General features: G+C 48.0%; 2 protein-coding genes across 7 annotated transcripts in view; one reads left to right on the forward strand and one right to left on the reverse strand.

Annotated features, from left to right (window-relative positions):
• Nucleotides 1-7725, reverse strand: part of IQCD (IQ motif containing D) — a 30813-nt gene extending 23088 nt beyond the window's left edge. For both annotated transcript variants that reach the window (XM_032240486.1, XM_032240485.1), the window contains exon 1: nt 7622-7725. The gene's annotated coding sequence lies outside the window, so the exon portion shown is untranslated. The remainder of the gene's footprint in view (nt 1-7621) is intronic.
• Nucleotides 7726-8036: 311 nt separating this feature from the next.
• Nucleotides 8037-25919, forward strand: part of TPCN1 (two pore segment channel 1) — a 77273-nt gene continuing 59390 nt past the window's right edge. The window contains exons 1-2 of one of the 5 annotated variants that reach the window (XM_032240490.1): nt 8037-8124; nt 13249-13485. In XM_032240490.1, the coding sequence (XP_032096381.1) occupies nt 13374-13485 (112 nt within the window). In that variant the 5' untranslated portion in view covers nt 8037-8124; nt 13249-13373. Of the gene's footprint in view, nt 8244-13248; nt 13486-25919 lie in introns of all 5 variants that reach the window. The other 4 variants (XM_032240487.1, XM_032240501.1, XM_032240506.1 and 1 more) reach the window with 4 other exon arrangements.

Genomic DNA, 25919 nt, shown 5'->3' on the forward strand with positions numbered 1-25919 from the left:
AAGCTATAGACTAATAGCTCTCATGAATATAGGTGCAAAAATCTTCAACAAAATATTAGCAAGTTGAATCTAACAACATGTAAAAAAAAATTATACATCAGAACCAAGTGGGATTTATTCAAGTGTGTAAGGCTGGTTTAATATTCAAAAATCAATTAAGAAGAAAAATCATTACTCAAACCAATAGATTCAGAAAAAGCATTTGACAAAATCCAACACCTATTTATGATAAAAACTCTAAGCAAACTAGGAATGGCGTGGAACTTCCTCAACTTGATAAAGAACATTGACAAAAAGCCTGTGGCTAACATCATACCTAAATGTGAGGAACTGGAAGTTTTCCCCTTAAGATCAAGAACAAGGCAAGTGTGTCACCACTCCTGTTCAACATACTAGCCTAGCTAGTGCAATAAGACATGAAAAAGTATTTAGATTAGGAAGGAAGACATAAAACTGTCTTTGTTACAGATGGTGACATAATTATTTATGTAGAAAAATCTGAAAAAAAAATCAACAGAAACATTCCTGGAATTAAGCAATTATAGCCAGGTTGCACGATATATGTTTAATATACAAAAGACTTATAAACACCAAACCAAGGCTTTCTCATTGAAAAGAAAATTAAGAGAGACCTGAAAAGGGTCTTTTTGGCACAAGCTTCTTACCACAGGACTCAGTGTTATTTAGTGTATGTACATGTCTTCCTAAACCATGTATCATTGAACCAATAAAACCAACTAAACAAATTCTCCTTTAGTACCATCTGCCATTAAAAATTCACAGCCCATGTATTCCTAGACAATTTAAATACTTCTTCATTGATTTTTATCTGTAATTGAGAGTTTGTGTCTTCCTAGCTCCATTCTTTATATTTCCCATAGATTGACAAAGATGATTGCTCTCAGCTTAGATGTGAGAGAGCTAAGAAAGACTGACTTAGGGTGGGATATGCGTGTATGACTGGGGGTAGAGTGGCAAAGATAAGCTTTCACATGAGATGGAGCTCATGGAGGCTGCAGTGAGCCAAGATTGCAACACTGCACTCCAGCCTGGGCAACAGCGTGGGACTGACTCAAAAATAAAAAAGAAAAGAAATCACTGTTGAATAAATGAGATGGCAAACCCAGATTTACCAATAGGGCTATCTCCTCACCGAGAGATGCTGGCATAATAAGATAATGTTGTTTTGCAAAACACATATGTCCTGAATTGGAACCAGAAAAGAGTGTCATATTTTTTTTTTTGAGACGGAGTTTCGCTCATGTTACCCAGGCTGGAGTACAATGGCGCGATCTCGGCTCACCGCAACCTCCGCCTCCTGGGTTCAGGCAATTCTCCTGCCTCAGCCTCCTGAGTAGCTGGGATTACAGGCACGCGCCACCATGCCCAGCTAATGTTTTGTATTTTTAGTAGAGACGGGGTTTCACCATGTTGACCAGGATGGTCTCGATCTCTTGACCTCGTGATCCACCCGCCTCGGCCTCCCAAAGTGCTGGGATTACAGGCTTGAGCCACCGCGCCCGGCCTAAGAGTGTCATATTTTAATGATAAAACTGTAGGCTGGCTGGGCATGATGGCTCACACCTGTAATCCCAGCACTTTGGGAGGCCGAGGCAGGTGGATCACAAGGTCAGGAGTTCAAAACCAGCCTGGCCAATATGGTCAAACCTTGTCTCTACTAAAAATACAGAAATTAGCCATGCATGGTGGCGGGCACCTATAGTCCCAGCTACTGGGGAGGCTGAGGCAGGAGAATTCCTTGAACCCGGGAGGCGGAGGTTGCAGTGAGCCGAGATTGCGTCACTGCACTCTAGCCTGGGAGACAGAGCAAGGCTCCATCTCAAAAAAAAACAAAAATCAAAAAACAAAAACTGTAGGCCAAGATTTAGCCTGTGAATTGTTTCATATTCCTTTACTCAGGGCTTGGAATTTTTTAAGTAAAAGATGTGAATTTAATTAATTTCTTACTTTTTCATAGTTTAGTGGGTTTTTTTCTGTGACCAGTTTTGAACTGTCACCCAATCCTCCTCTCTTGTTCTTTTTGAGAACCTGTGTTTTACGGTTTATAATTGGTCTGTAAAAGATTCCCAGGCTGGGGCTGCAGCAGTGAATGCTGGAGGTATTGACGAACAGGACCGTGTTTGTAATGCTGGCTGGGTGGCTGCAGGCTCCAGGATTATCTGGTGCTTTGGAGACAGAGGACACGGGGTAGTGACTCAGGTTGGAGGGAATGTGCTCCTCGGGACAGATTTCTATGTCCTGGTTATGATGAAATACTTTCCACTGGCCACTGGCCACAAGTTATAACAGCCTTGGGCAAGTCCGCTTGATCTTCTGGGCTTTCATTTCCTCATCACTGGAAACAGAAAACACATTTGGAATGCAATTCCAGTGTCTCACCACTTCCTGGCTGTGTGGCTTTGGGCAAGTTGATTAACCTCTCTAAGTTTTGGTGTTCTACCTATAAAATGGGGACATGGCACTCTTGTGGGAATGACATGAAATCCTTGCTCAAAAGTCTTAAGCTTTGATGACTTTTAGTACTACTTCAAAAATGACATGTTAATATCAACACTTCAGTATTTCTTAAAACAGATGTATTTTTCCACAAAATAATATGGCATATATGTTTGTGTCAAAGGCTTTATGAAGAACCAAAACAGAAGCAGCTTTTCCTCCTTTTTACTATTTCAGTTTTTAATTTTGCTGGTTTCTACATTATTCATATTCTCCTGTTAGTGACTGAAGAAGACCGACTTCCCTTAAATCACTCACTATTGTCCAGTCTCCCCTCCTTACCAATCAGTTCATCGGGAATTTTAATTCCTCTTTTGGTTACAATGTTGCTTTAGAAATGTTTATATCTGGTTATATCCAACCGGAGACAACATCACTTTGGCAGTTTCAGACAGAAGGGAGAATTTCCTAGTAGTGAATTTAGATTATTCTACAATCAACTTATCCAACTTGAAAAAAATATTCAACTACTACACACCCATTAGAATAGCCAAAACCTAGAACACTGAGATGCTGTTGAGAATGTGAAGCAGAAACTCTGTCATTGCAGGTGGGAATGTGACATGGTGCAGCCGCTTTGGAAGACGGTTGATTTCTTACCAAATTAAACCTGCTCTTAACGATTACCATACGATCCGGTCATCACACTCCTTGGTATTTACCCAGAGTTGAAAACTCATGTCCACACAAAAACCTTCACATGGATATAGCAGCTTCATTCAGAACTGCCAAAATTTGGAAGCAACCAAGATGTCCTTCAGGAACTGAATAGAGAAATAAACAGCGGTGTGTCCAGACAATGGAATACAGGATTATTCAGCGTTAAAAAGAAATGAGCTGTCAAGCCATGAACAGACATGGAAGAAACTTAAATGCATATCACTACATGAAAGAAGCCAATTTGAAGAGGCTACATATGGTATCACTCCAACTATATGACATTCTGCCCAAGGCAAAACTATGGAGACAGTAAAAAGATCAGTGTTGTCTAAGAGTGGGGAAAAGGGAGGGTTGAATCAATGGAACAGGGAGGATTTTTAGGGCAGTGAAAATACTATGTACCTTACTACAATGATGGATACCATCATTATACAGTTGTCCAAATCCACAGAATGTACACCACCACCAAGCATGAACCCTTATCCCTTATGTAAACTATAGAATTTGATTTGCTGCTGCTGATGTGTCAATGTAGGTTCAGCAACTGTAACAAATGCACCACTCTGGTGGGGGAGGTTGATGCTGGAGGAGGCTGTGCATGTGGGAGTAGAGGGTATATGGGAACTCTCTGTACCTTTCTCTCAATTTTGCAGTGAATCTAAAACTGCTTAAAAAATAAAATCTGGCTAGGCACGGTGGCTCACGCCTGCAATCCCAGCACTTTCAGAGGCCAAGGTGGGCGGATCACGTGGTCAGGAGATCGAGACCATCCTGGCCAACATGGCGAAACCCTGTCTCTACTAAAAATACAACAAAAAATTAGCTGGGTGTGGGGGCATGTGCCTGTAATCCCAGCTACTCCGGAGGCTGAGGCAGGAGTCGGAGGTAGTGAGCTGAGATCACGCCACTGCACTGCAGCCTGGCAACAGAGTGAGACTCCATCTCAAAAAAAAAAAGAAAAAAAAATCTTAGGGTTACAACCTTTTACTGGGCAGTGAAATCAACTTGCCAATTGGGACTAGTGTTAAAAATAAATGAAACAGGGTTGGCTATGGTGGCTGACTCCTATAATCCCAGCACTTTGGGAGGCTGAGGCGGGTGGATCACCTGAGGTCAAGAGTTTGAGAGCAAGCCTGGCCAACATGGTAAAACCCTGTCTCTACTAAAAATACAAAAATTAGCAGCACATGGTGGTGGGCACCTGTAATCCCAGCTACCTGGTAGGCCGAGGCAGGAGAATCGCTTGAACCCAAGAGGCGGAGGTTGCTGTGAGCCGAGATTGTACCACCGCACTCCAACCTCGGCAACAGAGCAAGACTCCATCTCAAAAATAAAACAAAACAACACAGCCTATCTCAAAGCCCTCCTGCTCTCAGGCACTAATGTATAATGTTCCTTTTGTCAGAAACCAACCCCTGATTAACAATTTCTCCCTAGATTAACAATTTCTTATTCTTTCGGTCTTAGCTCAATTCCTACCACTCCTCACACTGAAACAAATAGCCCTTTACAACCTGTGGAAACGCTCACCTTTCCTGCATAGTACTAATCATATGGGTAATTTTTTTTTTACAGCTCTACTGAGGTATAATTTACATTACCATAAAATTCACCCACTGTAAGTGTAAAAGTCAGCGACTATTTTTGTAAATGTATCTAAAGTTGCCACAACACTACACTCCAGTTTTAGAACATTTCTATTACTCTCCCAAATTCCCATGAGCTAATTGCAAACAATCTGTTTCCACTCACATTTTTTGTTGTAGTTGTTTTGTTTTTGAGATTCAGTCTCGCTCTGTAACTCACGCTGGAGTGCAGTGGTGCAATCTAGGCTCACTGCAACCTCTGCCTCCTGGTTCAAGGAATTCTCATGCCTCAGTCTCCCGAGTAGTGGAATTACAGGGGTGTACCACCATGCCTGGCTAAGTTTTGTATTTTTAGGAGAGACAAGATTTGCTAATTTTTGTGTTTTTAGGAGAGACGGGATTTCACCATGTTGCCCAAACTGGTCTCAAATTACTGGGCTCAAGTGATCCGCCTGCCTTGGCCTCCCAAAATACTGGGATTATAGGCACGAGCCACTGCCCTCGGCCTCCACTCACATTTAACTTTCCTGGGTAGTTCACATAAATGGGATAATACAGTATGTAATCGTTGGCATCTAACTTTTTGCTTAGCACAGTGGTTTTCAACCTGGGGGCAACTTTGCCCTCCAAAAGACATTTGGCAATAATCCGGAAACGCACTTGCTTATTACAACTGAGAGAGTCTACTACTGGCATCTTGTGGGTAGAGGTTCGTGTTATTGCTAAACATCTGACAATTGGCAGGATAGTCCCCCACAACAAGGAATTATCTTGCTCAAAATGTCAACAGAGCTGAGGTCGAAAAATCTTGACTTTTGTTTTTTCTAAAGATAGGGTCTTACTCTGTCACCCAGGCTGGAGTGCAGTGGTGCAATCATGGCTCACTGCAGCCTTGACCTCCCCGGGCTCAGGTGATCTTCCCACCTCAGCCTCCTGAATAGTTGAGACTACAGGCACATGCCACCACGTCCAGCTAATATTTGTATTTTTTGTAAAGATGGGGTCTCACTTTGTTGCCAGGCTGGTCTCAAACTCCTAGGCTCAAACTATCCGCCTGCCTTGGCCTCCCAAATTGTTGGAATTACAGGCATGAGCCACTGGGCCAAAAACCCTTGACTTAACATGTTTTGAGGTTCATCCAGGTTACAGCAATAATTAGTATTTTGTTCCTGAATAGTATTTAATTGCTGAATAATATTCCATTCTATGGAAATATCACGAGTTGTTTATCCATTCACCTGTTGATAACATTTGGTTTGTTTCCAGTTTGGGGCTAGTAAGGGTGATGTTGCTAAGAATATTTATATTTAAGTCTTTCTGGGAACATATGTTTTCGCTTGGTGGGTGTACATTCCTACAGAGACCAGCTTGGCCATACAGACCCCCACCCAGGCAGTGCGGAAGGCATTATGAAGCAGACACCCAGGAAGAACAGCAAGGTGGGACTATCCCGGGACCAACAGCCTTCAGAGCTGAGAGCCTCAGGGGCTGACAGCATTCCAGGCTGAGGGACTCAAGCAGATTCTGACTCACGTAGTCTCTCTGAACAGGTGATTATTATTAACAAACAGGTGTTCTGTGTTTTCTCATAGAACAAAAATAAAGTAGGTAGACAGCCGGTGCCTGCTCACCACTGATCACAGACAAACCAGAAAGTATTCTCCACGAGGGAGCCACGGGGGCAGGGTCACACATCTCGCGCTTAAAGACTTGTTTCAACCGGTGTACGATTTACATATACTGTCTTGCTACTTTAGAATGCCCCGAGGCCGGGCGCGGTGGCTCAAACCTGTAATCCCAGCATTTTGGGAGGCCGAGGCGGGTGGATCACGAGGTCAAAAGATCGAGACCATCCTGGTCAACATGGTGACACCTCGTCTCTACCAAAAATACAAAAAATTAGCTGGGCATGGTGGCGCGTGCCTGTAATCCCAGCTACTCAGGAGGCTGAGGCAGGAGAATTGCCTGAACCCAGGAGGTGGAGGTTGTGGTGAGCCGAGATCGCGCCATTGCACTCCAGCCTGGGTAACAAGAGCAAAACTCCGTCTCAAAAAAAAAAAAAAAAAAAAAAAAAAAGAATGCCCCAAGTAGTTTTCCACTTGGGCAGGGGGCCCACGGCTAGGTTTTCCTTGCCATCGTTCTTCTTAGCAAACAATATATTTATCATACAGTCAGCATTTCTCAACACATTCCTAAGAGTGGAATTCCTAGGTTATATGTTAGTTTATTTATTTTTGAGACAGGATCTCACTCTGTCTTCCAGGCTGGAGTGTTAGTGGTGTGATCTTGGCTCACCGCAACCTCCGCCTCCCAAGTTCAAGCGATTCTCCTGCCTCAGCCCCCTAAGTATCTAGGATTATAGGGGTCCGCCAGCATGCCCAGCTAATTTTTGTATTTTTAGTAAAGACGGGATGTCACCATGTTGGCCAGAATGGTCGCGATCTCCTGACCTCGTGATCCGCCCACCTGGACCTCCCAAAGTGCTCGGATTACATGCTCACCGAGGAACGTATGGCCGTTGGGTGGAATGGCAGGGGACTTAGAAACTTCCCTCCCACTTGTTTGACTTGAAATAAGCTAACTACGATGTGACTCTGCTTGACTGGTGTCCTCCTCCTTTTAGGGATGGGGGAGTGGGGCCTTGAAGTGGGCAAGAAGAAAGGGCAGAATGGAGGCCGGCTCCCTGCAGGCTGTGGAGTGAGAGGTATAGACTGAGGCTGGGGCTGAGGAACAGGGTCCTGAAGCTGAGACGGGATCGCAGCGGGGGCCACTGACTCCTCAGGGAGCCAAAGGGCAGCGAGCTGAACCCCATTTCACATCTCCCCCGATCCGCGATCCTTCCCTACCTGGTTACTCACCTGCTCTGAAGGCTCCAGGTATCCCTAGCCACAGTTATCGCCGCGGTCCCTGCGTTGCTAGGTTACTCGCCAATCTCAGAAGGCGGGACTCGGCGTCTGACTGACCTTTCTTTTCACCATTCAATTCCTTGTTCCTCTCAGTTGTCCCCACCTCCTGAAGCCTGACCAATCAGAAGCACCGTCATTTTGACTTTCCACCAATAGAAAGACTTGGGACTCCCTCTGGGTTGGCCTCAAAGAGTAAGGCGGGGAAGATGGGAGGAGAAAGGGGCGTGGATTCTTCGTCCTGCCCCTTCTTAAGGAGGCGGGCCAGGGAGTACTGCATCGGCAGCGGGCGAGACCTGCGGAAGGACGTGAGATGTGGCCAATTAGAACTCACCATGGTATCCCAGTTAGCCAGTAGGTCGCTGTCAAGGGGAAAAGGGGCGGAGCCAGCGGGGTTGAGAGGACGGTAGGCGGTGGATGGGAGAGCTGGCGCAGCTGCCGTGGTGGCAGTGGCTGAAGTAGCTGCAGCTGCGGCGGCTGCAACAGCTTCGGGCTCGGGGTTTTGGCGGCGGCGCCGGAGGGCTGGGCTGCGCGGTGCGGACCTCGGCGCGTGGTCCGGGTTGCTGGGGCGGCGCGTGTAAGAATCCGAGGGATGCGAGGGCTTGGCCCGAGGGAGAGGGCAGGGACCAGGGGTCAGAGGGCGCGGAGTAAGGGGTTGTGGCGCGGCAGTCTGGTGTGGGAGGTGGGCTGGACGGGCTCGGAGGGGCCGTGGGGAAGGCTCTGGCGCGCTTCTCTCCGTCCAGCCCTGGCGGGGGCTTTGCATTCCCTCTCTTCGCCCCCAACTTCTTGGGACGACCCTCACGTGGGCGCCCAGCCAGGGGGTGGGAGCACGTGGAGCTGGAGCCGGCGCTCCTGCCCCCTCCTTCCTCCCTCCCTCGCCCTTCTCCCTGGCGCCCTCAGGTGACCCCGAAGGAGTCTAGTGCCCGGGTCAGCTGCCCCAGCGGACAGCGGGATGGCAGCTGGCCCTCTCTTCCCCTGGGCCCTTTCCTCAGGGCTGGCCATTTGGGTTCTCTAGAGGCGGAAGCAAAGCCCGCGGAGGGAACACTGGACCGGGACTCACTCAGAACCGGGACTCAGGAGCCCTGGGTTCTAGCCCTGCTTCTGGACTGTGTGACCTTGGGCAAGTCTCTTCCCCTCTCTGGGCCTCATTTTAAGTCTCCCTGGAAAAATGATGTGTTTGAATTCAAATCGGGGGACTGGTTCTAGTTGTAAGTGTATATAGAGTAATGGTTAAGCAGGGAGGGTCCCTGAGTTCAGACTGCCTGGGTTGAAACTTAGAAGAGGCAAGTTAAGTTAATCACTCCAAGCTTCAATTTCCTCATTCGTAAAGTGGGGATATAGGCTAAGATAGAATTTTTCAACAGCAGCTCAGTTGACATTTTGAGCTACGTAATTCTTTGTTTCTGGAGGTCTGACCTGTGCATTGTAGCACGTTCAGTGGCATCCCCAGACTTCACCCACCAGCAATCCCCCCCACTCCCAAGCTGTGACAGTCAAAGATGTCTTCAGACACTGCTGATGTCCCCGTGGGGGCAAAATTCACCCCAGTTGAAACCAATGAGCAACGACAACACAGGCAGACAAGCAGTCATATATTAAACAGTTAACCGTGTCCAACCTTCCGAATTGGAGGACTTCTTTGCTTATCTGTGTGGCAGATATGGAAATCATGCGCGAATCCCATCCCCCACGCCTTTTTTTTTTTTTTTTAGCTCATTGTTAGTGTGTTTTATGTGTGGCCCAAGACAGTTCTTCCAGTGTGGCCCAGGGTAGCCAAAAGGTTGAACAGCCGTGAGCTAAAATGTAGAAACCACTAGCCATTATGATAATAGTAACATTAAGAAACCTCTTCTCTGTGAGTTAATAAATTCTCCTGCCTTGAAAGTAAATATGGGAGGGAATTGTCAAAGCTGAGTAATGGATACAGGGAAGTTTAAGTATTGAGTATGTTTGAAAATATCTGTGGTAAAAAGTTAAACCAAAAAGATAATACAACCATAGTTCTTACGACTGCCAAATAGTAGCGTTTCATCTGGGATTTCCTCTTCTGCCTCTCTACTGCTGAGACTTTTAAAAGCAAAATAAACCCCCAGATCTGGAGGAAACTTAAAAAAAAAAAAAAACTCACAGGAAGTGTGCTGGGCACAGAGCTACGGTGCTTAGCAGCAAGTAGAATGGTGTTTACTTTTGCTGCCTTGTTTTAAAAAGATGTACCACTGTCTGTGGATGCACAAGGCTTTGCTCGGAGTTGTTCCAGTGATTCGCGGAAGTCAGTTGCCCAGTTGCAATTGACTAGGTCAGTTAGGAGGCAAAGTGGGTTGAGCCCAGAGCCCACAGCTTGAGGAAGGAACCTGCTGCTGTTTGCAAGTTCAAAGGTCTGTGGTCAGATCTGCTGAGTCTTTTTTGTTGTTGTTTGGTCCTCAGCGGAAATGGGAATGTGCATAAATAATAGGAGCTGTAACAGGCTAGCTCAGAGTGTTTTACTTATTTATTTTTAAATTTTTAATTTATTAATTTATTTTTTGAGACGGAGTCTCGCTCTGTCACCCAGGCTGGAGTGCAGTGGAACGATCGGCTCACTGCAACCTCTGCCTCCTGGATTCAAGTAATTCTACTGCCTCGCCTCCCCAGTAGCTGGGATTACCGGCAGGCACCACCACACCTGGCTAATTTCTATATTTTTAGTAGAGACCAGGTTTTAGCATGTTGGCCAGGCTGGCCTCAAACTCCTGACTTCAGGTGATCCACCCACCTCAGCCTCTCAAAGTGCTGGAATTACAGGCATGAGCCACCGTGCCTGGCTGCTCTGAATGTTTTTTTTTTGAGATGGAGTCTTGCTCTGTCATCCAGACTAGAGTGCGGTGGCGCAATCTTGACTCGCTGCAAGCCCTGCCTCCTGAGTTCAGGCTACTCTCCTGCCTCAGCCTCCCAAGTAGCTGGTATTATAGGCGTGTGCCACCATGCCTGGCTAATTTTTGTGTTTTTAGTAGAGATGGGGTTTCACCATGTTGGCCAGGCTGGTCTTGAACTCCTGACCTCAGGTGATCCACCCACCTTGGTCTCCCAAAGTGCTGGGATTACAGGGGTGAGCCACTGTGCCTGGCTGTTCTGAGTGTTTTAAATTTGGAGTTAAGGATGAGCACTTTTACTGTGTTAAAAAACACTCATCACTTAAAAAGAGTACACTTGCCCCCTTCCTCAGACACGTAAATCTAAGAGAACAACTCCTATATAAGAATAATACAAATGATATAAAAATGATACATTTTGGAAGTATGTTTCTAATTGTTCCTGAGAGGCTGCTTGGTAAAGCTAAAGTGAAAGATGTATTTTAAATCTGTATTTTCAGACAAGTATATATTGGTGATTAAAGCTCAGAGCTACCTAAATACACAGTCCAGACTTCGAGGAATTCTAGTGTAATGGCTAAGAACACAGGTTCGGAGTCAGACCGTATAGTCGAAAGCTTGGCTCTTTTTAGCTGTATGGGTCCTTGGGCAGGATGCTTAACCTCTCTGTGCCTGAAGTATCCCCCACCCGCATCCTGTAACAGGGAGATAATAAGCCTACCTATCTCATGAGGTTATTAAGAATTTTCAGTTGACTTTTACTTACGGAGTGCTAGTAGGGTCCCTCATTCATAGTAAGCACACATTGAGTATTAACTGTTAACTTTAATTGTATTTTTTTGTCATTTTATTTTATTATTTATTTATTTGAGATGAAGTCTGGCTCTGTCGCCCAGGCTGCAGTACAGTGGCGTGATCTCGGCTCATGGCAAACTTTGCCTCCCAGGTTCAAGCGATTCTCCTGCCTCAACCTCCTGAGTAGCTAGAATTAGAGGCGCCCACCACCACACCCAGCTAATTTTTATATTTTTAATAGAGACAGGGTTTCACCATGTTGGCCAGGCTGGTCTCAAACTCCTACCTCAGGTGATCCGCCTGTCTCAGCCTTCCAAAGTGCTGGGATTACAGGCGTGAGCCACCACACCCGGCCTTTTATTTTATCTTTTTAGACACAGGGTTTCACTCTGTTGCCCAGGCTGGACTGCAGTGGTGTGATCATAGCTCACTATAAATCCAGCTCCGGGGCTTGTGTTTCCCCCACCTCAGCCTCCCAAGCAGCTAGGCCTGCAGGCGCATGCCATCATGCCCAGCTAATTTAAAATTTTTATTTTGTAGAGATGGAGTCTTGCCACACTGCCCAGGCTGGTCTTGAACTGCTAAGCTCAAGCAATTCTCCCACCTTGATCTCCCAAAGTGCTGGGATTACAGGTGGGAGCCACTGTGCCCAGCCTATTTTTTTCTTTAAAGTTGTTACAAAACTTAGAAATAAATATAAAGAGAAGTGGAGGTAGAACATATTAGCCCTAATCTCACTCTCCAGACAGAATTATCCTTGACTTTTCTGTATTTGTTCTTACAGCATTCCCCTCGTCCATATTTTAATGCTATCATACTGTAATAATTCTTTTATTTTTTCTATAATTCTTTTTATTTATTTTTTTGAGATCGAGTCTCACCCTGTCACCCAGTCTGCAGTGCAGTGGCACCATCTCAGCTCACTGCAATCTCCACCCTCCAGTTTCAAGTGATTCTCCTACCTCAGCCTCCCAAGTAGCTGGGATTACAGGCATGTGCCACCATGTCCAGCTAATTTTTGTATTTTGAGTAGAAACGGTTTCACCAGGCTCGTTTCAAACTCCTAATCTCGTGATCCGCCTGCCTCCCTAAATACTGGGATTACAAGTGTGAGCCAATGCGCCCGGTGCAATTCTTTTATTTTTTCAGAGATGGAGTGTCACTGTTGCCCAGGCCAGAGTGCAGTGGTACAGTCCTAGCTCACTGTAGCCTTGAACTCCTGGGCTCAAGTGAGCATTCTGAGTAGCTGAAACTACAGGTACATGCCACCTGACCAGCTAATTTTATTTATTTTTGTATTTTAAATATGTATTTTTTCTGTGTGTATGCTTATGCAACTGGCTATTAAAGAATTTTTTTTTTATAGAGATAGGGTATTGCTATATTGCTCACGCTGGTTTCAAATTCCTGGCCTTAATTGATCTTCCCACCTCAGCCTTACAAAATCCTGGGTTTAAGATGTGAGGTACCCCACTGGCCAGTGTTTTTAAATTGAGATATAATTTACCATTTTATTATTTATTTATTTAGAGACTCTGTTACCCAGGCTAGAGTGCAGTGGTGTGATCTCAGCTCACTGCAACCTCCACCTCCTGGGTTCAAGCTAGTTGTGTGCCTCAGCTTCCCGAGTAGCTGGGATTACATGTACCCACCACCAAGCCCAGGTATGTATTTTTAGTAGAGATGGGGTTTCGCTATGTTGGCCAGGCTGGTCTTGAACTCCTGGCTCAAGTGATCCACCTACCTCGGCCTTCCAAAGTGCTGGGATTACAGGTGTGAGCCACCACGCCTGGCTCTAATTCACCATTTCAAAGAGTATAATTTAGTGGTTTTTATTCACAAGGTTGTGTAACCATCACCACTAATATCAGAATATATTAATGAGTCATGGCTGTGTTTTAATAATTATCCTTTATATTTTTAATTCTCAAACCCTAGAAGATGCCTCTCATGGAGGAGTTTCTGAGCAGCACGTCTGGTCCAGTGGCTTTGAAAGGGAGCTCAAACCAGAAAGTGTTTCAAGCCCTGGACGTCACATCCTGAGGGCCACAGGAGAAGAGAACATGGCTGTGAGTTTGGATGACGACGTGCCCCTCATCCTGACCTTGGACGAGGGTGGCAGTGCCCCACTGGCTCCCTCCAACAGCCTGGGCCAAGAAGAGCTACCTAGCAAAAGTAAGATGGTGGGGAGCGCTGGAGGGACCCCAGTGTTTCTCTTTCAGAGGCTGAGAGGTGATAAGTGCTTTGTGGTCTGATAGTAGGGGCATGTAACTTGCTGCTTGGCCACATGTTTGAGCCCCAAATTCTGATACAGAAACTACTCCTGAGAGACTGTGGGTTCTCATTCCACACCCCCAACTTGGCAGTGTTTCCAAGGGCCTAGCTGCTGCTCTTCGAGCCCTCATTCCCTTTGCTACCTGCCTGCCTTACACCTGAGGTGACTTGGCCTGCCTGCGGATGCTTGGCGGGGACCTCAGGCCAACCTGCTCTGGCTGCCTTCCCTGCCCCATTCCTTCTTAAAAAAAGAAACAGATTTCAACACCAGCCTCCGTCTGTCCCCATCTGAAACCGTTGGCAGGAGAGCAGCACTGCCTGCATCTCTGCTCCATCTCAGTCCCTCCTTGCCCAGGACAGCGGGGAAGAGGGCGAGTGTTTTGTCGTGATTCATTGATTTGAGGGTTTGGGGTTTTGCTTTGACTTCCTATGAACCAAAGCCTAGCACAAAGTGAACCCAAGTGCAGCAAGGAGCTTTAAATTTTTTAAATTTTAAGTGTGTTTCTGGCAGAATCAGAGGTCTTAAAAACCCTTCTGGTTCTCATCCCGAAGCCATTTGTCTCAGTTGCTCATGCCTTGGGCTTAGGAGAGGCTTAAAATAACTTGCCTATTCTGGAGGGTCCTAAGATGTTGGGAAGCAGTGCTTTAGGGTCTGCTTAGCAAATGCATGTTCCACATCTCCCGGTGCTCCCCAGCCAGGGCAGAGGGGGAGTGTTCTCCCGTTCACAAGTGAAGATGTTTGGGGCCAGGGAGAGACGAGCCAGGCTCTCCCGTCTCCTTTGTCCAGAGAGAATGCAGTTGAGTTGCAGGGAGCTCAGCGGCCTCCCCTGGGAATTGATGAAGGAGAGCAGTGTTTCCAGGGATGTGAGTGTGGCGGGGAGCCCTGGCCTCCTAGAAACAGGCCTCTCTTTGCTTCGCCATGCTCACCCTCATCTAGGGTGGCAGAGCTGGGCTGCTCAGGAGGATTCAAACGTAAACCAGATTTTCCCCCAAGCACCACTCAGGGATGAGAAAGCAGTGGCTCTGATTTCAGAAAATCTGTTTTCTTTCGAAATCCCTTTGCAAGGATAGGCAGTATTATCCCTGTTTTACAGAGGAGGAAACTGTAGGTCAGAGAGGGCAAGTAACTTGCCTGAAGTCACCCAGCCAGGAAATGGTTGAGCAGAGATTTGAACCCAGCATCATCTGACTCCAGAATTCCTTCTCCTTCTCCTCTTCCTTCTTTTTCTTCAGCTGCTCCTCCCTCTCCTTTTTGCTTCACTCCCTTCAATAGATGTAAGCACAGGCCAGGCACGGTGGCTCCCACCTTTAATCCTAGCCCTTTGGGATGCCAAGGCAGGAAGACCACTTGAGCCTAGTGATTTTGAGTTCAAGTTCAAGATCAACCTGGGCAACATAGTGAGACCTCAGTTGTACAGAACAATTAAAAACTTATCCAGGTATGGTGGTGCGTGCCGATAGCCCCAGCTACTCAGGAGGCTGAGGTAGGAGGATCGCCTGAGCCCAGGAATTCAAGGTTGCTGTGGGCTATGATTGCACCACTGCACTCCAGCCTGGGCAACAGAGCAAGACCCTGTCTCAAAAAAAAAAAAAAAAAAAAGAAAAGAAAATGAGTACAGGCCTTTAGCATTTATATTATCTCCTTATATAACCTCAATATAGAGCTGTTGTTATTATCTGTATTTTATAGAGGAGACAAGCTCAGAGAGGTTAAGTAACTTGCCCAAGGTCACACAGCTAGTAAGCAGTAAAGCCTGTCTGATCTTTCCTCCCGCATCACAATGGAAGGTGCTTTGGGGAAGGGGTGAAAGTGAACGTGACTCAGCTTTAGAGAAGAATGCTGCCTAGTGAGGGTGTGGCTGGTGTCTGGAAATAGCCAGGCTCAGGATTCCAGAGCCTGGAATGGGAATCCTGGCTGTCATCACAAGTGTCACTTTTAAGTCCCTCCAATGTGCCCGAACTGATGGTTGGGCGTCCAGCCTTCCTGTGGGATGAAAGGGGCAAGAGAGCAGCCCCGTCCTGTGTCAAGCTGAGGCTTGGAGCTGCTGATGGAGCTTGATGAATAGGAAATAGGCCAGAGACACAATAAGACTCCCCTTGGCTAGGCCACTAGCGACACTGCTTTTATCTTGGCAAAGTCAGTGGCTTATTTTGGTTTGTTTCTCAAGAAATGTATCACTAACTGCTGGGGTCCGGGGACATTGTGTTTCCTGCACAGCACATTAGTATCTCAGTTTCCTCTCTCAGCTTCTTACTGGCTCGTTTTTAAAACCTCAGTGAACTGGTGGGTGTAATTCTCCAAGCCTGGCTGGGAAGAAGGGTAGGACCTGTCCAAGTAAACAAGAGATTTCAAAGGAGGCCTGCTCTACCTTAGCATAGGCCTTTCATATTTTGTGCTTGGGTTTTGGCCTTGACCTTCTACCCCAGCATCCTGCCTGTCCCTGCTGTCTGAGGAGTAGTCCTTCAGTCCTTTTCTTTGAGATGGAGTCTTGCTCTGCTACCCAGGCTGGAGTGCAGTGGCACAATCTCGGCTCACTGCAGCCTCCATCTCCTGGATTCAAATGATTCTCCTGCCTCAGCCTCCCACGTAGCTGGGATTACAGGCATGAATCACCACACCAGGCTAATTTTTTTGTATTTTTAGTGGAGATGGGGTTTCACCATGTTGGCCAGGCTAGTCTCAAACTCCTGGCCTCAAGTAATCTACCTGCCTCAGCCTCCCAAAGTGCTGGGATTACAGGTGTGAGCCACCATACCCAGCTCATTTTTTTTTGTATTTTTAGTGGAGATGGGGGTTTCACCATGTTGGCCAGGCTGCTCTTGAACTCCTGGCCTCAAGTGATCCACCTGTCTTGGCCTCCCAAGGTGCTGGGATTACAGGTGTGAGCCACTGTGCCCAGCCCGGTTTTTCTGTTTTAAAGCTTCTTTTCAATCTCCCATCCAGTGGGGCTGGGGAGGGCAAGCTCTTCAGCCGGCAGATGAAGCCTTGTGTGTTCTAGTGCCTTCTTGCTTCACCGGTCCCATTTCCTGCCTCACTCCACAGCATCATACTGCATTTAGTTCGGTGAATCCCCTGTGCATTCTTAAACCTCTCCACCTTGCTGGCAAGTCAGTCTAGAATGCCTTTCTCAGCCTCTTGTTTGCTTGTGGCCTCCAGTTCTGTCTTGAAAATCCTGCTGATAACACCATCTCTTTGAAGCCTTCACTGAACTTCCCCTTCCTGACAGAGCTAATTACTCACTACCCTTTTCTGCTTCGGTATCTTGATTAGGCTTCCATTATTACAAGTAGATTATGGTGGGGTAATTACACGGCTAACCATCTGATCACCTACTAGGCCCTGAGAGCCATTTATCTTTTTTTTTTTTTTTGAGATAGAGTCTAACTCTGACGCCCAGGCTGGAGTGCAGTGGCGCCATCTCAGCTCACTGCACCCTCCGCCTCCGAGGTTCAAGTGATCCTCCCACCTCAGCAGCTGGGACTACAGGCATGCGCAACCATGCCTGGCTAATTTTTGTATTTTTAGTAGAGACGGGGTTTCACCATGTTGGCCAGGCTGGTCTCAAACTCCTGACCTCGAGTGATCTGCCCACCTCTGCCTCCCAAAGTGCTGGGATTACAAGTGTGAGCCACCATGCCTGGCCCAAGATCCATTCATCTTTGTATCACATAGCTTAATGTCCACAATATGCAGGTACTCAACAAACCGTGGTCAGAATCAACCTACATGGATTTCTGGGGCCTTGCAGCTCATGGGAGTGGCTGTGTGAGGGCCCCAGTCAGAGGTGGGCAGCCTCCCTTTTGCTGTCTCTCCCACCATAGGTTTGAGTCCCATTGCTCTCAGCACAGCTGAGTGTCCTGGTGGCTGCCATCATTGACCTTTGTCTTTGGCTGCTGTAAACTTTTGAGTTACTAAGGAGTTGGCAGCATGCAGATGGAGGCCATCCGTGGAGTTGGCAGCGACATGAGCGTGGGCCACTGGGAACGAAACAAGCTTTCTAAGTCTGCGTCGCCATCAAGCCTGGCTTTTGTTTTGGCCCAGCAGCCACTGAGGCCTTCTCGGCACTGTACCTCCACGCCCCATGTCTGTTTGGGCACCCTTAACAAAACACCATGGACTGATGGCTTAACCAACAGAAATCTGATTTCTCACAGGCCTGGAGGCTGGAAGTCTAAGACCAAGGTGTCAGCGGGTTTGGTTTCTTGCAAGGCCTCTTTCCTTGGCTTGCAAATTTTTCTTTTCTGATAAGGACACCAGTCCTATTGGATTAGGGCCCACCCATATGACCTTATTTTACCTTAATCACCTTTAAAGGCCCTTTCTCCAAACACAGTCACATTCTGAGCTACTAGGGGTTAGGACTTCAGCCTATGAATTTGAGGGGGACACAGTTCAGGCCATCACACTCCTGCCCCTTCCTCAGAGGCAGGGGCCGAGGAATCTGGCTATGCTGCCTATGACCTTTAACCCTACAGGAAACTGGAGGGTTTGGGTTTTTCTCCTTACATGGGCAAGAGTGGATTTAATCCAAGACTCAAACATCTTTGGGCTCTAAGAGCGGCTGCTGCAGTGCTAATGAATGAGTCACAGGCAACACGGTGTCAGGTTGATAAAGGAGACAGGTATGAGCAGAGGTATTTAAAGCCTGGAAACCAGGAATAACCTTGAAAACAGTCAGCAGGGCCGCTGCTAGACAGAGTGGTTTACAGACAGCCCACAGTCCACACCACATGGCAGGCGGTGGTCTCACCCACTGCGTTCAGGGAATCAGGATGTCTAGGGTGGGTAGACATGCTGGGTAGTTCAAGGCATTTCCCAGAGTAGCTCTGGTTACACTCAGCTCTGCCTTCTCCCTGCCTTTAAAGCCAGCCGCTGCCTAAGATGGATTAGACCATGTGCCTTTTCTGAGTGAGGGAAGGATTGGGCTCGAGGGGGCTGGCTGAGGTCTGAGCTGGATGTTCAGTCTCTGCTTTGGTGTGGGTTGTTTATGGTTGTCAGGTGACAGGCCCTGCAGCTAAAGCCCAAGGTTACAGCGCAGAGAGCTGCTCTTTCCCTCCTTCACGCCAAGGCCCGGCACGCCATCGGGAGTTCCTAGGACCAGTGCAGCCTCAGCAGTGTGCAGGATCCCTGCCCCCGGCAGAGGCCCCAACATGGCACCCTGGTCCCTTTTCAGGGTCTTCATACAGACAGGGCCAGTTGGCACCAGGCTCAGTCAAGGTGGGCCAGAGCTGTTGGCCTCAGGGCTGCTGTAGCCAGGAGGAGCTGGGAGAGAGTCTCGCCAGCTGGCACCGAAGGATAATCCACCCCGAGGCGTGTGCTCCATCACTGTTACCTGTGCCGTGGCTTTGCCTCTGACCAGGTGGCCTGAGCATACTTGCCAAAGAGTGAAGAATCCGAAGGGGCCTGCACCGCTTTTGTCACTTGTGGTACCATGGAGGGTGGAGTGGTTGAGCTGAGTATAGCTCTTAGCTGCTCCAAGCCTCAGCCTGCTCATCTGTAGAATGGCCATGATGGCATCCATCAGTTGAATAGTTGCAGGGGATTGAGTGAGATCACATGTGTGAGCACATGGTCCATGCTCAGCCAGTCACAGGCGTTATTATCATGGCAGAGACTGGGCTTCCTTGGAATATCCTCCATGAGCAGAGGTCCTGAACCCAGGGCAGGATCCAGATCCTTCTTGCCTCATTCCTGGCACAGCGGGTTGCCCTGCCTAGCCAGGATGCCTCAACGTAGCAGCTGGAGACCAAGCAGCAATTAGATTTTCACAGGCTCCCACTGAACTTGGGCATTTGGCTCCGCTGGAGTCATTCTCCTGGCTTTTTCAGGGCCTTGCCAAGGCAGATCGCTGGGTGTCACCAGACCGGCAGTGGCGCCAATTAAAATGAGTAAGCATCCAGCATGCTGGGCTGGAGCCTTGCAGCCGAGCCTTGGTGCTTTCACTTCCTCAGCCCTCCGCGTTTTCATGGGGGGGATCCTGTCTGTTGCCTCAAGCCCCCTGCCATGAGATGCTGTCTCTTCCCGTCCCCCTTTCCGCCCTGCACACAAGGCGCTGACGCTCTGAATGACAGTCGTGGCAGCTGGGTGAGGGCTGGAGCACCTGCTGGGCTCCTCTTCCCCACTCTCCTTGGGGAGGGCTGAGTTCACATTTGCCCTGAGAGTACTTCATGAGCCAGAACCATGAACTGCTCAGCTCCCTCATCTGGGAGGGAGAATGGGAGGGCTTGGATGGCTCACAGCAGTATACCGCTGGGGGCATCTTGTTGCAGTGTCCTCTGCTGGGAGGTTTCAGATGACAGCAAGGTAACCCAAGAACAAACCTGGAGTGACATCAGTCTTGAGACAGCCCCCATGCCACCTTCCTGCTCTAGGAGCCCCGAGCAGCCCTCCCTTTTTGCCCTTTGCCGGAGTGAAGTCTCTGGTTCGGGCATCCTCTGACTCTCACTCTTCTCCCCGCAGTCAGGTCAGCCTGGGTAGGGTATGTGCAGTCATAATCATGGCCTGTGGGTGTGGAGCCCCCACCGTGTGTCAGCCAGTGTCCAGAGTGCTTTGCTGCTGCTATCATTTCGTGCTTCTTCCTAGCAGATTTGGGAGGCCATTGCTTTCAGTATCACCTTACAGAAGAGGAAACGGAGGCTCCCAGAGGATAAAACTCATCCAAGGTCATGAAGCCACTTTGACTTCCATCGAACCCATGTCTACTGACTCTAGAACTAGTCTCTTACCTAATGTGCCCTCCACCGTGAAGTAGAGCTCTGGGGAAGAGGTAGCATTTTAGGCTGAATTTCTTTCTTTCCCAAAAGGAAGTTGGTTTCTATCTTTATCCTTTTTTTAAATTAAACTTTTATTTCCTCCAAGGCAATTATTCTAAACGGAGTTCCATACCTGGAGCTCCCTTTCATGTTGTAGAAATAGCACAGCTGATGGCATTTCATTGTGAAGCTGTTTTGGATCACCCAGAGAAGCTCCGAGACAGGGCAAGTGACAACCAGACCACGAAGGACAGCCACGCTCTTGCCATCTGCAGAAAGTAGGCTTTTCCCCCAATGCACGCCTTTCCCCAATTCTTCCTCTGCATAGAGGCATTTGGCTACTTTTTCCATCATGGTGGTTAGGAGAAGAAAATGTGGGCAGAAAATGGCAGTTCTCAGGTGTCACAATTGGGGCGTGGGAAAGGAAGGATGAGGAGGAGCAACTTGGAGCGTGGGTCGTGACGGTAGACTCCCAAGGCCAGGTGGGCTTGCTGAGGGCAGTGACCTCCCTGAGGTTGCTGACTCCCAGTGGCAGGTGACCCCACATCAGGGCTCACCTGGTGGAAGTCCCTGGACTGAGCCGGATAACCAAACTGGGGCCATTGGTGCTTATGTTGCCATTTGTACCGGGTACTCCTTATGCCTTGTTTGCTTTTGTTCGAAATGTTTATCTCCTTGTAAAACCTGCAGTTCTTTCCCTACCCCAGTCATGAGGCTCTGGCTCAGAGGAGGTATGAGATTGTAGCATGAGATCTGAGAGCTGGGCCGCCCTGGGGCCTGCCGGGCCAGGGGCATGCTGGGGACAGTGTGCGCTCTCTAAAGGGACAACTCGTACTTACTCTGACTAATCATTGTCATGTAGGATCAGAGGCAGATTGCTAGCACATTTGCCAGTTTTTCAAAATAAATTAGAACCTATGTATGTGTGTGTGTATATATATATTTCTTTTGGAGATCTTGCTCTGTCATCCAGGCTAGAGTACAGTGGCACACTCTCGGCTCAGTGTAAACTCCGCCTTCTGGGCTCAAGCGATTCTCCTGCCTCAGCCTTCCTAGTGGCTGGGACTACAGGCACATGCCACCATACCCAGCTAATTTTTGTATTTTTAGTAGAGACAGGGCTTCACCATGTTGGTCTGGAGGGTCTTGATCTCTTGACCTTGTGATCCCCCCACCTCGTCCTCCCAAAGTGCTGGGATTACAGGTGTGAGTCACAGTGCCTGGCCCTAGAACCTTAATCAAAAGTCTTTTGATTCTTAAATAGTGACAGCCAATTCATACACATCTTCAGTGTAGCCAGCTGAGTGAAATCTGGTCAGAAGGCTGCCCTGTTCTGTCTGACATAGAATTTACTGATTCACCTTTTGTTTTCTCTTCGGAACAGACTGCTTCAAATTAAGGAAAAGTATACAAAACCAACCAACAAACCCTCCATGGTGCTGAGGTTATGTTTCTCTTCCAGTGGCTTCCAGTGGGAATCAGAACAGGTCAGGCAACCTCCTCTTTGCCCAAAGAAAGACCCGATTTCATTCAGCTTTGGAATCAAAGCTGGGGCTGCAGGGTAGAGGTGTTGAGCCAGGCCAGGCAAGGGGAGAGCTGAAGCCAGAGCAGGTGGGTGCATCTCCCAGGAAATCCTGCATCATTTTTTCCTGGTGATTCTTTCCTTCTTTGTTACGGTTCACATGGGGCTATGGAGCACGCATTTTCTATTCTTCCTTCTTATCTTCATCTTATGCAACTTTAGACCACCATCTTTTTTTTTTTTTTTTTTTTTTTTTTGAAGTGATTTGATTCAGGCTGTGACCTTTTGTTGTTGTTAGCTTGGACTTTGAGATATGTAATAAAGATTCAAGTGGGCATTAGAAGTTTTTTAAAAAAGTAGTGGTTTAACAAAAGAAAAAATTAATGGTTTAATAGCTAGTCTTTTTTCTTTAAATCGTCACTTTCTTGTCAACTGAATAAGCAGAGTTTTTTAAATGGCTGCACATTTAGGACTTAGAACCGCTGCCCTGGAAGTTAGAAGTGCGTCAAATGTAGTTCCAGCTTGATCTGGTGGGCAGTGAGATGAGCATAGCACACCCTTCTTTTGTGGTGTATAACCCTAGAAGGACTTAGGGGAGGTGGGCATGGCTTTCCAAGAAGGTGGAAGATGGGGGCAGGAGGAGATGGCACACGTCTGCTTGGTGAGGATTTGGGGTAGCATCCAGATTGGCTTTAGAGGGCAGGTTAAGCTTGAGTGTGCTGAGTGTCTAAGGAGATGAACAGCAAGTGAAAGACTCCCAGAAGAAAGGAGCAGCGGAGGAAAGGTGTGTATGTGCTGGAGTGGGTGGTGCATGAGTCAGAGGGTTGGGGAGAAAGGTTGGATCCAAATCTTGAGGGTCTCCTTGCCTGCACCCCTAGAACCATACTGAAGAGGAGCTGGGCCTTCATCTTGGGGTGACAGAAAAGACCCCGGGCACTTTAAGCAGGGAAGTGACCATCGTTTTTTAGGAGAGCATCTGAAAATTCACTCATGCTGCTCTGCCAAGAGCGGTTGGCAATGTTGGCAAGACCAGGTAGTGTGGGGACGGCCCAGGGACACGGGGGCACCCGTTTTGTTTTGCCTGAACAGTGTTTTAAGAGGCAGCATAACCAAGCAGGTGGTATGTACATGCAGCTTGGCACCTGCGTCTGCCACCCCCCAGCGTCCCATGTTTGTTACCTGCTTGGTGCCTGTAGGCATTTGGGTCTGTAGCCCCTGGATGAATTCTGATGGCACAGCCCTGTGGCTGGAGACGATGCAGCTCAGCCAGGGGAGTAGCAGAAGATCAACTGCGGACAGGTGTGACTTAGGGAGAGGTGGGAGTTTGGGGTGCTGGGAAGAGGGATCAAAGATCCTAGGGAGGGGAAACAGCATGGTCAAAGTAAGGGGAGGGCTGCAGTGAGTTGAGATTGCCATTGTGCTCCAGCTTGCCTGGGTGACAGAATGAGACCCTATCTCAAAAAAAAAAAAAAGAAAATGCAGGAACTCCTGTGAGACTCACACCATGGACAGGGCCAGAGACTAGCATGCTGGGGGCAGATTGGATTTGGGTTGTGGTTAAGAGCATGCACGCTGGGGTCAGACCCGCTGAGTTTGAATCCAGCCCTGCGTTCTCCTGTTGGGACTTTGGCCAGGTGATGTAACCCCTCTAAACTTTCCATAAAATGACACTAACATTAGTGTTACCTTTTAGGATTGTTCTGAGGTTCATGCAAGATAGCATGCCTCATACAACTAGCACAGAGCCTGGCTTAAACCAGAATGAGCATTGAGTGGATGTCAGCCATTATGCTTAGGGTCAGGGGTCAGAGCAGGTGTATCCTTTTTATGGAGCTCCTAAAACACTGATGGTAGGAGTTTGGACCTGGTTGAATTGGGCATGGGAGCTGCTAAATATGTTTGGGTCAGAAAGTACGTGATGACAGAGCATCTTCCTGCTGACGTCTTGCCAGCTCGGGGTGCTGTCTCTAGCCACTGTGATAACCCCTGAGCTTAGAAACCCTGGGGTCGGTCAGCCCTGAATAGGAGTTACTTTTCTCCCTGGAGATTGGGAGGTGGATGGGGAGGAAACTTCCAGGCTGTTCTGCAGTAGTGGGAGCCAGATTTGGCATTTTTCTCTCTCTGTCCGTCTTTCTGACCAGTCACTGAACTTCCCTGGGTCCTGGAAGCTCAGCTCAGTTCTTACTTTTTTTTTGAGTTACAGTCTTGCTCTGTTGCCCAGGCTAGAGTACGGTGGCACGGTCTCAGCTCACTGCAACATCTGCCTCCCGTTTTCCTGTTTGCTTGCTTGCTTGCTTCCTTCCTTCTCTTTTCTTTTCTCTCTCTTTCTCGCTCTCTTTTTTTTTTTTTTTTTTTTTTGAGAAAGAGTTTCATTCTTTTTGCCCAGGCTGGAGTGCAATGGTGCAATCTCAGCTCACCGCAACCTCTGCCTCCCACATTCAAGCGATTCTCCTGCCACAGCCTCCTGAGTAGCTGGGATTACAGACATGTGCCACCACGCCTGGCTAATTTTATATTTTTAGTAGAGACAGGATTTCTCCATGTTGGTCAGGCTGGTTTCGAACTCCTGACCTTAGGTGATTGTCCACCTCAGCCTCCCAAAGTGCTGGGATTACAGGCGTGAGCCACCAGGCCTGGCCTGCCTCCCAGTTTCAAGCAATTCTAGTGCCTCAACCTCCCAAGTACCTGGGATTACAGGCGTGCGCCACAGTATCCTGTCCATTTTTTTGTATTTTTGGTAGAGATGGGGTTTGACCATGTTGGCTAGGCTGGTCTCAAACTCCTGACCTCAAGTGATTCACCTGCTTTGGCCTCCCAAAGTGCTGGGATTACAGGTGTGAGCCACCACGCCTGGCCTGTTCCACTGCCTTCTTAAAAGTCTCTCAGGAAGGATCTGGACAATGCTGGGCAGATGAGGATTTTCACAGGCTCACCTGGCCTAGGGCCCGGCCCAGGAGGGTGCTCTTTGATGAGAAACATCCCAGCAGTATTGAGCACAGAGGAAGCAGTTAGTGAAAGAAAAGCAGAGCTGATGGGAGGAGGAAGTTTGACTGTGCCCAGCCCTGCCCCATGTCTCCCACTTTGCCCTTCCTAATCCCACCACACCCAGCTCTTAGGATCAGAAAGTCTGTTGAAGTTCCGGGGCCACTCTCCTGATTAAAAAGGTGTGGCTTCTGTTTCCGGCAGATAAATTCCGGCTTTGTTCCAGTGCACTGACACAGCCCCTGAAAAACCATCTCGGTTTGATCAGGAAGTATTTTCAGACAGGCAGCCTACCTCTGATTTTATCATCCTCCTTCACGATAAAGCCTAGATGTTCTGCCTTTCCCCTTAGTGGAGAAACCTATCCACACTTCCAGTATTGAGGAATTGGTGTCTTGGAATACAGCTTGGGTATTTGGATTGCAAATTATTGAAAACATTCTGATCTCTTTGCCCCCTTAGCTGTAGAAGCAAGCAGAGAGCATCATATTACTGCAACAGCAGTGCTGGTTTTCTTTTTTTTTCTTAAAAAACATGATTTAGGGGTTCAGGGAACCTCCTAGGTGAACCTTTCAGTGACTTCCTGCTTCAGCAGCATTTGGAAGACTTGCAGATATCTCCCGTGAGTGCCATGTGGGTGTAACCCCTGCTCTTTGCCCTGACAATCCAGTAGCTGCATATCAGAGCGTCCTTTTTGCCACCTTAAATGACCAAGTCTTCCTAGAGCCATTCTTGTTACGGTTGTTAAGAATGTGTGCTGTAATGTTATAGATGGTTATCCTAACAGCTCTTGCGGAGTTAGTGGTATTTATCCCCATTTTGCGGAGGCACAAGTTGAGGCTCAGTGAAGGAAGTAATCTGCAAAGGCAGACAACAGCGCAGTAGGGTTCATTCCTTCAGCAGATGTTGATGGGCTGCCACGTGCCTGGCAGACCCTCCAAGTAGGCCCAGGAGGAGTTTGTGGTGCCCCTTGCCCTCTAATCTCAGCCCTGCTGCCTCTGTTTTCAGGTTTTGCCTAGTAGGAGCATTTCTTCACCCAGGCCCTAGTAGCCTTTAAAGTTTCACTAAAAGCAGCATA

The sequence above is a fragment of the Sapajus apella genome, unplaced genomic scaffold (assembly GCF_009761245.1).
Source record: "Sapajus apella isolate SASKATOON/1434 unplaced genomic scaffold, GSC_monkey_1.0 scaffold2, whole genome shotgun sequence".
NCBI lineage: Eukaryota > Metazoa > Chordata > Mammalia > Primates > Cebidae > Sapajus > Sapajus apella.